Raw genomic sequence first — 13,282 nt, forward strand, 5'->3', positions numbered from 1 at the left:
TGTTGGATTCTTCTATGTACAGACTGGGATTGAAGGCAGAGGTGAGGTGAGGATAAGAGAGCGGGGGTGGGAGTGCTGTCATCATGGGATAAATGATGCAATAATTATTAATGAGTTTGAATTTTGCCCATTCTCATACTGCTACTGCACTGACTACACACACCTTGAAGATTTGTGAATGCATGGCAGCTTTTTTGAAAGCCCTCAAATATCCCACTCAATCTGACAACTGGTAAAGTTAAGTTATTCTGTAAAATAAGCCTTTGTGTAAAATAAAATGTTAAGCATGACGTCATATCTTGTGTACTGTATGTGTAGAAGACAACACTGCCATGTTTTAAGCATAGTCTTACAAGACAATGGTCAAATAATTACATTCTCTCCAAGAAATCTTTCAAATGTTTGCTTGTTTATTTCGCAGGACCACAATTTAAGAAATGCATGATTAGCCTCGCAAACCTAAAAACAACAAGCATTATGACTTTCACTGATATGTAAAATACCAATATACAAAACAAAATAAATATAGAATTCATATTTCAATAGCATGCCTCACAATGCAAAAGGCGTATGTACTTTATGTATACATTAGAATGACAACTATGAAGAGATGAAGCATAATTCTCAAATCACATTTTATTAATAAAAACAAAGCCCTGGATCTACCACTCTAATCTAGGTTTATAACAAAGCTCTGATTTTACATTGTACCTTGATGCATACAAGTAACACAGCCTAAATGTCTTAAAAGCTGGTTGACTGCACCCATCCATCTGCGCAATATACAACAGTTTGTCTACACCGGAAACAGTTGGCTGGGCAGTTAGTGCCTTATTCAAACGCCTTCAGAATGAATTTACATTGCTGGCACATCTTTTTACACGTGAAGGTATTGCGGGGGAAGAAAAACAACAGTGGGAAAATATAAAATACATTGCTTATAGTCAAACAAGGCAGTTTGACAAAGAGAACGGCCTAGAAACTCTACAGCACCTGTAAGGTAAAAGGAGAGATAGATGGTGCTTTGCTTCCTGTACATTCTAGAAGGTTTAGTAGCACCATGTAAAAGCTTGAGTCAACAGTCTTAAGCGCTTTTCACACTACATGTTCTTAGCCCAGGGCAAACCTTAACCCTGGTTGAGAACTAGCCCTGGGCTACGTGCAGTGTGAATGCGACTTAAGAGCGACAGGCAAGGTAAAGCTTTAAGGGAAATAGTCCATTTCAGTTCAGCCTCTTCATTTTCGTTTCCTCCCTTCATCTCCATGTCATGTGCGGTAAGCAATGTAATTTGATCTCAGAAGCATATTCTATCTTTAACTGCTCTTAGTAAGTTAATATGGCTTGGCGAGGCAGAGTACAACAGACGGAAGGAATGCAGTCACACCGGGTGATTGACAGGATAGTTCTGGAGCACGTGATGGTCAGGCGCTGTGTTGACATGATGACAAAGGTCAGAGGTGTTCTTTCCTGTCCTGAATCTCTGGTGGACTGCTGGCTGCTGCTGTTCTGTAGCCTGGTCCCAGATCTGTTTATGCTGTCTTGTAAACTCCTATGATTGTCACGCCAATGGCCATAGGATTTGTCAAGACAGCACAAACTGATCTGGGACTAGGTTAGCTGTTGAAGGTGCTCCATTAGCTTTTCTGAGTGTCCAGTTCCAGTTCCTCTCCATCTAGTAGTTCTTTGTCCACTTCTTGTAGTTCCTGGTCATCTTGTAGTTCTTTGTCCTGGTCATGTATCTGATCATACTGTAGCTGCTCAACGTCTTCTTCATCTTCCTCGTGCAGAGTCAGTTTCCTGCCCTCCACCAGCTTCATCTTGTCCCGGATGTGTACAGCAGAGGACGCCATGTCTCCTGGGCTGCCGAAGTACTGCTCACTCCTAAAGGGGAACATAGCGGCGGGAAGGAATCAACAACAAGGCATCAGCTCTCCTCTTAGTGGCATGCATCATTAGATCTTCAAACATCTTCATGTACAATCTATGACGTTGATAAATGGTTATAGTGGATGGATAACATCAGTTGGCAGTGTAAATTAAGTTTGGTACTTGAGTAAATTGGAAATAACTTTACCAGCATTGACGTTAACCCGCACCATGACAAGTTTCAGGGAGTCACTAAAGTCATGCAGGTTTTAGTGTGACCGGTCGTCTGTTTCTTACCCATCTGGGAATATAACAGGGACAGTGAGTCTGTCCAGTAGAGCCTTCCCCACCGTCTCCACCTCCTCATAGGTCTCCTGCTCCACCTCCACTGGGAGATCACCCTGCTCTGGGCTGGCTTGGACCAGCACCTGGGATGGAGAAGACAGTGTTGTGTTCATATTTCAGAACAACATATGGATTCTTTAGACATTCAAAATGGTGAAAACGGAGAGCCACAAACAGAGAGCCAAAATATCACTAACCCAAACAGGTCTATAATAGATAAAAATACAAAATATGTTACAACTTCCCCAGTCTCCCCTTAATATTAGCCTAGTGAGCGCAACTTTCAAACAATTTCCCCCACTCTTCCCTACCAGCGAATCGAAGGAAATTCCGATGAGCGCAACAAAGTTTCTGGATATTTTTCAATGAAAGTAAAGGACAGTAATGTTACCAGTAAAGTAGGAAGACCAGGTTTCAATAGGTGATAATAATGTAATGTTACCAGTAAAGTAGGAAGACCAGGTTTCAATAGGTGATAATAAGACAGTGTCATGAAAGGAGTGTGGTGGTTTGGCCTGGCAAAGTGGTTTTATGGCTGACTGAATGGGAGCAGATAATTAGGAGTCTTTTACTCTGCTGCTCTCGGGAAGAAATTACGAGTCCTCATTGTCCGAGACGAGTCAAAGACTGAGTAAAAATGTGTCCAACACAGAGACAAGACCGAGACACTCAATATTTGGTCTCGAGACTGGACTCACTACAACACTGATCATTAAAGAGGCTCTGGAGTTTAGTTGCTAATTGTTTACCTAAAATGTTGGCTTGAGTGTTGCCTGTCATCACTACCTTCTGTCATGAAACCTCACAACCCGTAGGTTTTCCATAGGCAGGGAAAAATAATTTTCTTGGCGTCTCATTCTTCACACAGTAACTATTGTCCATTCTCCACCCACCTTCTCAGCTGCGGTGTGGAAAGAGCATGCCATTTCCAGCCGATGGACCCTCTCCTCAGAGGTGACAGTGAACTGTTTCCAGACCCGGTTGAGGTGTGGCAGGGTGTCACCAGAGGAGCGCGTGGTGCAACGTAGAGACTGACACAACACCACCGTCGCCTGAAGCAGCTGACGGCCGTAGTCATAGGTGCTCTGAAACACACAGAGAGAGAGAGAGGGAGATGATCAGGGTTGTGGTAATGTGTTCAGGGTTGTGTTCTGTACATGTATGTCAACAGCTTGCCACGAGAGATCAGTACCTGTGCAACATCCACAAATTTCTTGTGTTTCTCCAGCAGCGCTTTGGTTTCCTGTGCATCGTCCCCGAGCCTGATGTGGGTCTTCAGGAGAGCATCCAGCAGCTCACCAAGCCACTCCACCGCCTGAGAATCAACACAGGTATGAGGTTTACAAGGTCTTAACAACAAAAACAATATGTCAATAATAACAATACAACACAGTGACATGTTCAAATATGCAACCCAGAACCAAAGATTAAACTAACAAATAGACTGACAGAGATGATGAAGGGAAGGCCCATAGACTGACCTGTGATGCATCTTCCTCACACTTGAAAAGCTGGACCATCTGAAGCATCTTCAGTCTCCTCACATCCACCATGTCTTCACATCTAGACAGAACCAAAACACTCTTAAAACATGACTATGGTCATTCCCATGTCAATATCCATGGCAACGGCCAAAATTCTATGATATTCCAGAAATTGTCTGACTCGTGGAAGCTTTGTAAACAACTTCAGCATTATCTGGAGCAGCTGCAGCCCTGAACGCTCAGGAAAAAATACATCTGGGCAAACCTTTGTTTCCGGAGTTGCATGTCCTCCATAACTCCTTGGATATGATCAATGTTTTCTTTGTTCTCAATGGGCACGTCCTTCCCATAGGACCAGGTTGTCTGGTTGGACATCTGATCCATCACGACCTGACCTTTCTCCCTCAGGCCTGCCAGGGATCCCTCTGGACAGAGCATCACAGCAGAGAATATTCCTCAATAACCAAACTAACACTACTGATAATTATAAATATTCTAACCAAACCTTATTCTTGCAGTTATCCATCTACAGTTGAAGTCGGAAGTTCACATACACTTAGGTTGGAGTCATTAAAACTCGTTTTTCAACCACAAATGTCTTGTTAACAAACGATAGTTTGTCGGTTAGTGCATGACAAGTCATTTTTCCAACAATTGTTTACAGACAGATTATTTCACTTATAATTCACTGTATCACAATTCCAGTGGATCAGGAGTTTACATACACTAAGTTGACTGTGCCTTTAAACAGCGTGGAAAATTCCAGAAAATGATGTCATGGCTTTAGAAGCTTCTGATAGGCTAATTGACATAATTTGAGTCAATTGGAGGTGTACCTGTGGATGTATTTCAAGGTCTACCTTCAAACTCAGTGCCTCTTTGCTTGACATCATGGGAAAATCAAAAGAAAACAGCCAAGACCTCAAAAAAAAAAAATGTTTAGACCTCCACAAGTCTGGTTCATCCTTGGGAGCAATTTCCAAACGCCTGAAGGTACCACGTTCATCTGAACAAACAATAGTACGCAAGTATAAACACCACGGGACCATGCAGCTGTCATACCGCTCAGGAAGGAGACGCGTTCTGTCTCCTAGAGATGAACGTACTTTGGTGCGAAAAGTGCAAATCAATCCCAGAACAACAGCAAAGGACCTTGTGAAAATGCTGGAGGAAACAGGTACAAAAGTGGGGACAAAGATTGTGCTTTTTGGAGAAATGTCCTCTGGTCTGATGAAACAAAAATAGAACTGTTTGGCCATAATGGCCATCGTTATGTTTGGAGGAAAAAAGGGGACGTTTGCAAGCCAAAGAACACCATCCCAACCGTGAAGCACGGGGGTGGCAGCATCATGTTGTGAGGGTGCTTTGCTGCATGAGGAACTGGTGCACTTCACAAAATAGATGGCATCATGAGGAAGGAAAATTATATGGATATATTAAAGCAACATCTCAAGACATCAGTCAGGAAGTTAAACCTTGGTCGCAAATGTGTCTTCCAAATGGACAATGACCCCAAGCATACTTCCAAAGTTGTGGCAAAATGGCTTAAGGACAACAAAATCAAGGGTATTTGAGTTGCCATCACAAAGTCCTTACCTCAATCCTATAGAAAATGTGTGGACAACTGACTCAGTTACACCAGCTCTGTCAGGAGGAATGGGCCAAAATTCACCCAACTTATTGTGGGAAGCTTGTGGAAGGCTACCCGAAACGTTTGACCCAAGTTAAACAATTTAAAGGCAATGCTACCAAATACTAATTGAGTGTACGTACATTTCTGACCCACTGGGAATGTGATGAAAGAAATAAAAGCTGAAATAAATCACTCTACTATTATTCTGACATTTCACATTCTTAAAATAAAGTGGTGATCCTAACTGACCTAAGACAGGGAATTTTTACTAGGATTAAATGTCAGGAATTGTGAAAAACTGAGTTTAAATGTATTTGGCTAAGGTGTATGTAAACTTCCGAATTCAACTGTAAATAAGACAGAGTTTGTTCCTTTTAAAAAGAACGATAAATGAATAGTAATAGAATATAATAGAATTGTGCTTACCAACACTCTTGAGTTTCTCCTCGAGGTGTTTGAGTGTTTGTTGGATGGCAGCCCCGTCAGTGGGGACCACGTCTGCACAGAGCATGCCCAGTAGACCATCCAGTTGCTGGGACAGCTGGGAGGGTAAACTGGGGCGTTAGTACAAAGGCAGCACAAAGCTGTAGCCCATACAGTTAGTCTATATTATTATGACAATCTCAAATCAACCCCCACTCCTTCACCCCTAGGCCCTTATGTAGATTGGAGGACTTGATAAGTGTAAGCAATATGGGTGGTGGTAGCTCCATCTTGCCATCTGATTGTTGCCATATTGCTTTCACATATCGATCTACAGTACACAAATGCCAAGGGTACTGACTTGGTGATTTAGAGTGAGAATCACTGTCACTCTTGTTCTTGGTTGTATAGGTATTTTGCTATTATCAAATAAATTCAATCAATCAATGAATGAATCCATGAAACGTACATCCTGTGCGGTGCCGTGGAACTCGTGTGCTGACTGCAGTACGTTCTGCCTGGACTCCAGTTGGCTGGCCTGTCTGTAACAGACATCACTGAGCTGCTGCTGTAGACCCTTCAGCTCCACTAGGTCCTCCTCGTCTCCAGCACTCAGCAACGCTGCTATCTGCTGGTTCAGCTCCACGTACACCGCAAACCACTCCTGTGGATACACAACCAATAACACACACATTATTACACCGCAAACCACTCCTGTAGATACACAACCAATAACACACATTATTACGCCGCAAACCACTCCTGTGGATACACAACCAATAACACACACATTATTACACCGCAAACCACTCCTGTGGATACACAACCAATAACACACACATTATTACGCCGCAAACCACTCCTGTGGATACACAACCAATAACACACACATTATTACGCCGCAAACCACTCCTGTGGATACACAACCAATAACACACACATTATTACGCCGCAAACCACTCCTGTGGATACACAACCAATAACACACACATTATTACACCGCAAACCACTCCTGTGGATACACAACCAATAACACACACATTATTACGCCGCAAACCACTCCTGTGGATACACAACCAATAACACACACATTATTACGCCGCAAACCACTCCTGTGGATACACAACCAATAACACATTATCATACACAGCAAGCAATCCTGTATATACACAACCAATAACACATTATCATACACAGCAAGCAATCCTGTATATACACAACCAATAACACATTATCATACACAGCAACAATCCTGTATATACACAACCAATAACACATTATCATACACAGCAAGCAATCCTGTATATACACAACCAATAACACATTATCATACACAGCAAGCAATCCTGTATATACACAACCAATAACACATTATCATACACAGCAAGCAATCCTGTATATACACAACCAATAACACATGCGTTATTACAGAGCAGAAGTCAGACACTACAAAACAAATAACCTATTTCCCTGTGAGGGAACTTATTTGTGGAGTCACAATTCATACCAGCAAACACAGAAGGTTGGGCTAATACTGTATACCAACAATACAAATTGTTTCTGTATCAAAGCTGTTAATGTACAGTTCAGACCTACTGTGTACAGTAATTGAGTTGAATGCTTTTGTACTGTCATTATTACTTAGAGAACACTTAACATTTCAGATCAATAGCGCCATCTGCTGAAGGCTGTGGGATATAACACCACAACAAGGCTGTCGCGCTCTCTGCCGGTGTGGGTGTCGCGCTCTCTGCCGGTGTGGGTGTCGCGCTCTCTGCCGGTGTGGGTGTCGCGCTCTCTGCCGGTGTGGGTGTCGCGCTCTCTGCCGGTGTGGGTGTCGCGCTCTCTGCCGGTGTGGGTGTCTCGCTCTCTGCCGGTGTGGGTGTCTCTAGCCTAATCGTCAATCTTAGCTTTGACCTCGCTCTGGCTTTAGCCTTCCATTCACCCTGGCCAGCTTTCTCTGTTCCGGTCAACAGGGCACGCTCCAGCCCAGAGCAATGATTCATCAGGGTCTTTGATATAAACCCAGCCAGGAGAGACATTAGTTACACCCCACAGCTGTTGCTGCTGCAGTCACTTCCTGGCCTGGACTGACTCTGGTGATTGAGCAGGAAAATACTAATGCCAGCTGTTGTTTTGTTAGTGAAATCACACAAGCCTTTTCCAGATGTGAACATTGTACCTTATTTACAATGGTTTACCTACATCAGTTATAATCCATAGTTTTAGTCTAGTACCGCTTTGCCCCTGCTTCTCAGCCCAGAGAGTACTGATCTATGAAGAGCAGTTACAGAACAGCATGTCTTCTGCCTAGTGCCTTCCCTACAGTCTCCTGGCAGCTAACACATTCATCCTAACAATCTAAATCCATAATCATATTCAGTGACCTAATTATTGGGATCTTCAAGACACTCCAGACATGTACTTCTACTGCAGAGTGCGAGAACTAGCAGCTATCTATCTCTGTGAGTGAGTATGAACACTGAGTGGTGTAACAAGAGCTGTGTCTGTGGTGTTATCGTGTCTGTGGTGTCCTTACGCTGTGTTTGCTCTCTATCTCCTTGTGTTTCTGCTGTATGGATTGGTTGTCTCTTCTGGCCAACTATGTGTCTTGAGTTGTGTGGTATTGTATTATGTTGTGTTGCGTCTGTAGTGTGTTTTATTCTGTCCTTACGCTGTGTTGGCTTTCCATCTCCTCGTGTTTCTGCTGTAGGGCCTGGGAGGCCCTGATAGAATCTCCGATCCCCCACTGTGTTCGGAGCTGCTCTGTGCCAGGCCCCTCCAGCCAATTCACAACCTGCATAGCAACAAGAAAGAGAGACCCCATTAACAAATGATTGGACACAATCATTGATAAATGCTTCATCACTTCCCCCAGGCCGACCAATGAAATACCTTCCAGTTATCAGAGGTCCCTAATTGGTTGGAAAAATGTTTAATCAGTGTGGGTTTCAATCGGGTAACACTACATAAAAGCTAGCAGGTTACAACACATATAAAGCATGTATTGGAATTTAAATTGTTGTATAAATGAGGCTCATTGTTAAAACAGTGTACCATGTGTCAGCATAGCAATATATTATGCCAAGTTACCTATAAAGTAAATATTGTTCACGATATATTGTACTAATGTTTTCTGTGTGTGTCTACTTGAAACTGACATCCCAAGACAAGATAAGGATAACATGATAAATCTAATTCAACATCTGGTTCAAATACAGCATTATTTAAGGAGGATCAAGAAGAGGTGTTAGAATCCACTGAACTTTGAAAAGGGGATGATAAAATGGTTCAGTGTGTTGAGTATGACAGAGAGGTTTTCGGCATCATCCTTTAGCCTTGCTAAGCAATTCTCCCGCCTGTCTCCTATATAGCTCGGAGAAATACAGCTTACAAACTACTCCCCCGCTCGCTACACAGCACTACATCTCTACTCCCAGCAGATAAGAACTAGGCCAAACCCCCCCTAGCCAAACTAATCCATCTTACTGAACAACATCTTCATCCCCATAGCAACAGACTGCTCATTCCGTTAGAATCTAAAATAGAATCCATCCATTCCATGGAACACATCACATCATATCTATGGATCTGTTCACTTCCTTATAACTTCCTTTCGCACTGGAAAACATTCAAAATGCTGACATCTTTAGATCAGCGGTTCTCAGCCTGGGACACTAGTAGCCCTAATGGTATCAGGCAAATCGACAGGTGGTAGCCTATATGGGAAGAATAATAAGAACATAGGCCAAATGATCAGTTGCACATGACGGAGTACAGAGAACCACTGTTTTAGATGCTAAAGTAGAGTTAAATCTATCGGCCAATGGGAGAAAAGGCATTTTCCCTTCATGGTTACAGACAGGAAATGAGGTAGTGCCAGCTGCCAAAGAGGAAGTGTGCTGAGATGTAGCCATGTGTGCTGACTGCTCATCCTGGCTTTGTCTCAAATCACTAGCTTTTCCCTATATAGTGCACTACTTTTGACCAGGGCCCACTAGATATGGGACAATTATTAGACTGAAGGTGAGGACACAACAGTTCACCTAACAAGACTTAATCCAAACATTACACTGTTGATTTTATGTGCATTTTACATGAATGTATCCAGGTGCATCGGCTAGGTGCATCAAAAAAATTACAAGCGTTTGAGTGAGAGGTCTAACTGGTGTTCCAAAGTGGCCATACACCTCTCCAAAGTGTGCACAGTTCCTAAGTCATTTCAATGCACTTTTTTTAACTCCAATATGAGGTGCTTTTTTGAGCTCTCGTGCCATTGAGGAACACACAGCCCTGCATCCCCACCTTTACACAATTACTGTTGATGTTTATGCAATACCCAAGAACGGTCCATCATAAATCGCAATCGGGGTCAGGTGGGCATAATTGGAAAGCTTATTCTATTGCCAACATGACTAGCTAAATTATAAAATAGGATCTTACAGTGTTAGGCTTTCACAAGGCAATTCAGAGAAGCAGATGGTCATTTTGGTGTACATAGAATGGAGTCATGAGTGCATTCTGATGCGTGGTTCTCTACCCAAAACAACAAACAGGCTCATTCTGTTCAGGACAACCCTGGGTATAACGCCATGTCATCTTGTAACTGGACATCAAACATAGTGATTTTGTATAACTGAGTGTACAAAACATTAAGAACACCTGCTCTTTCTATGACAGACTGACCAGGTGAATCCAGGTGAAAGCTATGATCCCTTATTGATGTCACTTGTTAAATCCACTTCAAAATCAGTGTAGATGAAGGGGAGGAGATGGGATGAAGAAGGATTTTTAAGCCTTGATACAATTGAGACATGGATTGTGTCTGTGTGCCATTCAGAGGGTGAATTGGCAAGACAATAGATTTAAGTGCCTTTGAACAGGGTCTGGTAGTAAGTGCCAGGCGCACCGGTTTGTGTCAAGAACTGTAACGCTGCTGTTTTCTTTTATGCTCAACAGTTTCCTGTGTGTAACCAAGAATGGTCCACCACCCAAAGGATATCCAGCCAACTTGACGTAACTGTGGGAAGAATTTGGAGTCAACATGGGCCAGCATCTCTGTGGAACGCTCTCGACACCTTGTAGAGTCCATGCCCCGATGTATTGGGTCTGTTCTGAGGGCAACTCAATATCAGGAAGGTGTTCCTAATGTCTGGTATACTCAGTGTATACACAAGTTTTATGATAAGGAAACATGAGGTGCACTTTTGGCTTGCTTGTATGACATCAGTGGTATTTATTATAATCCTCAACCTATCATCTTTCAAAATACATAGAGTCCTTGTAATTTACAGTACTTCCCTCACAGAAATTTGAAAAAGTTGCCCAATTAGCGGGAGGGATGAGGGCAGCTTCTTGGCGCGCGTTGTGTTCAAGTTCAGAATGTCTGTCGTCAAAACCCGAACAGAGCTGTGAAACAGAGACCCTGACCTCTGACCTCATGTATAGCATGTTACTGTACAGTCACTGCGTTCCAATTTAGACGCTTATCAGTGTCCATGTTCAAACCGTTTATGGTGACGAGTGTAAAGGGCTACGACAATTCATCACCGGGGTCTGGCTTGAAGAAGAAAATCAGGTTATGTTGAATAAGGCTACACTAGCCTCTGAGTCTCACAGCCACTGGGTCTTCCTGGTGAAACGCTCCTCATGTAATCCTGTGGGTGTGAAGCTTGTAAACCTCTCTGAGACAAAGTGAAGAACACAATGGGCAAAAGAGAAGCTTTATTCTTCACTTGTCTCTCCGTCTGGTCACTAGGCTGCTGCTGTTTAAGTTATTGGGCTAAAGTCAAGGCAGTGCGATGTCTGTAATCTGCATTTGTTTGAATCCTGGCATCAGTATTTCACCATGCTGGTGTTTTGGTGCCATTAGGGCAGTGTGTGTAGGATACTAGGCAGGTGTTGATGATGTTGGCATAGTGCAGTGTGTTTGGGTGTGTGTAATATGTTGGTGTGTGTGTGTGCTCAGTGTGTATCCAGAGTGCGATATCATAGGGCAGTGTGTGTGCAGTGACCAGCTCATGTGCAGACTGTGATATCATAGGGCAGTGACCAGCTCGTGTGCAGACTGTGATATCATAGGGCAGTGTGTGTGCAGTGACCAGCTCGTGCGCAGACTGTGATATCATAGGGCAGTGACCAGCTCGTGTGCAGACTGTGATATCATAGGGCAGTGTGTGTGCAGTGACCAGCTCGTGTGCAGACTGTGATATCATAGGCCAGTGTGTGTGCAGTACCTGCATGACCTTGGTCTGTATCTCCTCCAGCTGGGATCGTTTGCTGCGTTGGCGACACACCTCCTGGTACTTAGTGTACTGTTCCCTGAGGGAGTCCAGCAGCTTCATGACCTGAAATAATAGTTTCTCTTGTATAGTATTTGTATGTTGTGTGAATTTTGATGTTATATGTTTACTATACATCTTATCCGACTTGCCATAACTGAAGTTCCCTCTGGGAACAATGCAGTTATTCTATTGTACCTGTGGCTGGGCCAGTAGCTCGTCATCCATGGGGGACCAGGCCACACCACCCCCCTCTGACCCATTAAACCTCCGCTGCTGCAGCTCTGACAGCAACTCATGGCCTGGAGGGGAGAGAGGAGATGGTCATAGGGGGAATGGTAGTGTGAGAGAGAGACAGAGAGACAGAGATAGAGACAGCCAGAGAGAGAGAGAGAGAGACAGAGAGAGACAGCCAGAGAGAGAGAGAGACAGAGAGAGACAGCCAGAGAGAGAGAGAGACAGAGAGAGACAGCCAGCCAGAGAGAGAGAGACAGAGAGAGACAGCCAGCCAGAGAGAGAGAGACAGAGAGAGACAGCCAGCCAGAGAGAGAGAGACAGAGAGAGACAGCCAGCCAGAGAGACAGAGAGACAGCCAGCGAGAGAGACAGAGAGACAGCCAGCCAGAGAGACAGCCAGCGAGAGAGACAGAGAGACAGCCAGCCAGACAGCCAGCCAGCCAGCCAGAGAGAGAGAGACAGCCAGCCAGCCAGCCAGAGAGAGAGGCCAGCCAGCCAGCCAGAGAGAGAGAGCCAGCCAGCCAGAGAGAGAGAGAGAGAGAGAGACAGCCAGAGAGAGAGAGAGAGAGAGAGAGAGAGAGAGACAGCCAGAGAGAGAGAGAGAGAGAGAGAGAGAGAGAGAGAGAGACAGCCAGAGAGAGACAGCCAGAGAGAGACAAAGAGAGACAGCCAGAGAGAGAGAGAGACAAAGAGAGACAGCCAGAGAGAGAGAGAGACAAAGAGAGACAGCCAGAGAGAGAGAGAGAGACAAAGAGAGACAGCCAGAGAGAGAGAGAGAGACAGACAGAGAGACAGCCAGAGAGAGAGAGAGAGAGACAGACAGCCAGAGACAGCCAGAGAGAGAGAGAGAGAGAGACAGACAGACAGACAGACAGACAGACAGCCAGAGCGAGAGAGAGAGACAGACAGACAGAGACAGAGCGAGAGAGAGAGACAGAGAGAGAGACAGAGCGAGAGACAGAGCGAGAGACAGAGCGAGAGAGAGAGCGAGAGAGACAGAGACAGAGCGAAGA

General features: G+C 44.2%; 1 protein-coding gene across 5 annotated transcripts in view; it reads right to left on the minus strand.

Annotated features, from left to right (window-relative positions):
- Nucleotides 1-390: 390 nt before the first annotated feature.
- Nucleotides 391-13,282, minus strand: part of LOC106586460 (SEC14 domain and spectrin repeat-containing protein 1) — a 35,798-nt gene continuing 22,906 nt past the window's right edge. For 4 of the 5 annotated variants that reach the window (XM_014173801.2, XM_014173803.2, XM_014173804.2 and 1 more), the window contains exons 10-20: nt 12,232-12,335; nt 11,989-12,099; nt 8,427-8,549; nt 6,222-6,416; nt 5,756-5,870; nt 3,962-4,121; nt 3,694-3,775; nt 3,405-3,527; nt 3,106-3,297; nt 2,165-2,295; nt 391-1,882 (exon numbers count right to left, since the gene is read on the minus strand). In XM_014173801.2, coding sequence (XP_014029276.1) covers nt 1,636-1,882; nt 2,165-2,295; nt 3,106-3,297; nt 3,405-3,527; nt 3,694-3,775; nt 3,962-4,121; nt 5,756-5,870; nt 6,222-6,416; nt 8,427-8,549; nt 11,989-12,099; nt 12,232-12,335 — 1,583 coding nt within the window. In that variant the 3' untranslated portion in view covers nt 391-1,635. The remainder of the gene's footprint in view (nt 1,883-2,164; nt 2,296-3,105; nt 3,298-3,404; nt 3,528-3,693; nt 3,776-3,961; nt 4,122-5,755; nt 5,871-6,221; nt 6,417-8,426; nt 8,550-11,988; nt 12,100-12,231; nt 12,336-13,282) is intronic. The other variant, XM_014173805.2, reaches the window with a different exon arrangement.

Source organism: Salmo salar, chromosome ssa25, assembly GCF_905237065.1.
Source record: "Salmo salar chromosome ssa25, Ssal_v3.1, whole genome shotgun sequence".
NCBI classification, from domain to species: Eukaryota; Metazoa; Chordata; class Actinopteri; order Salmoniformes; family Salmonidae; genus Salmo; species Salmo salar.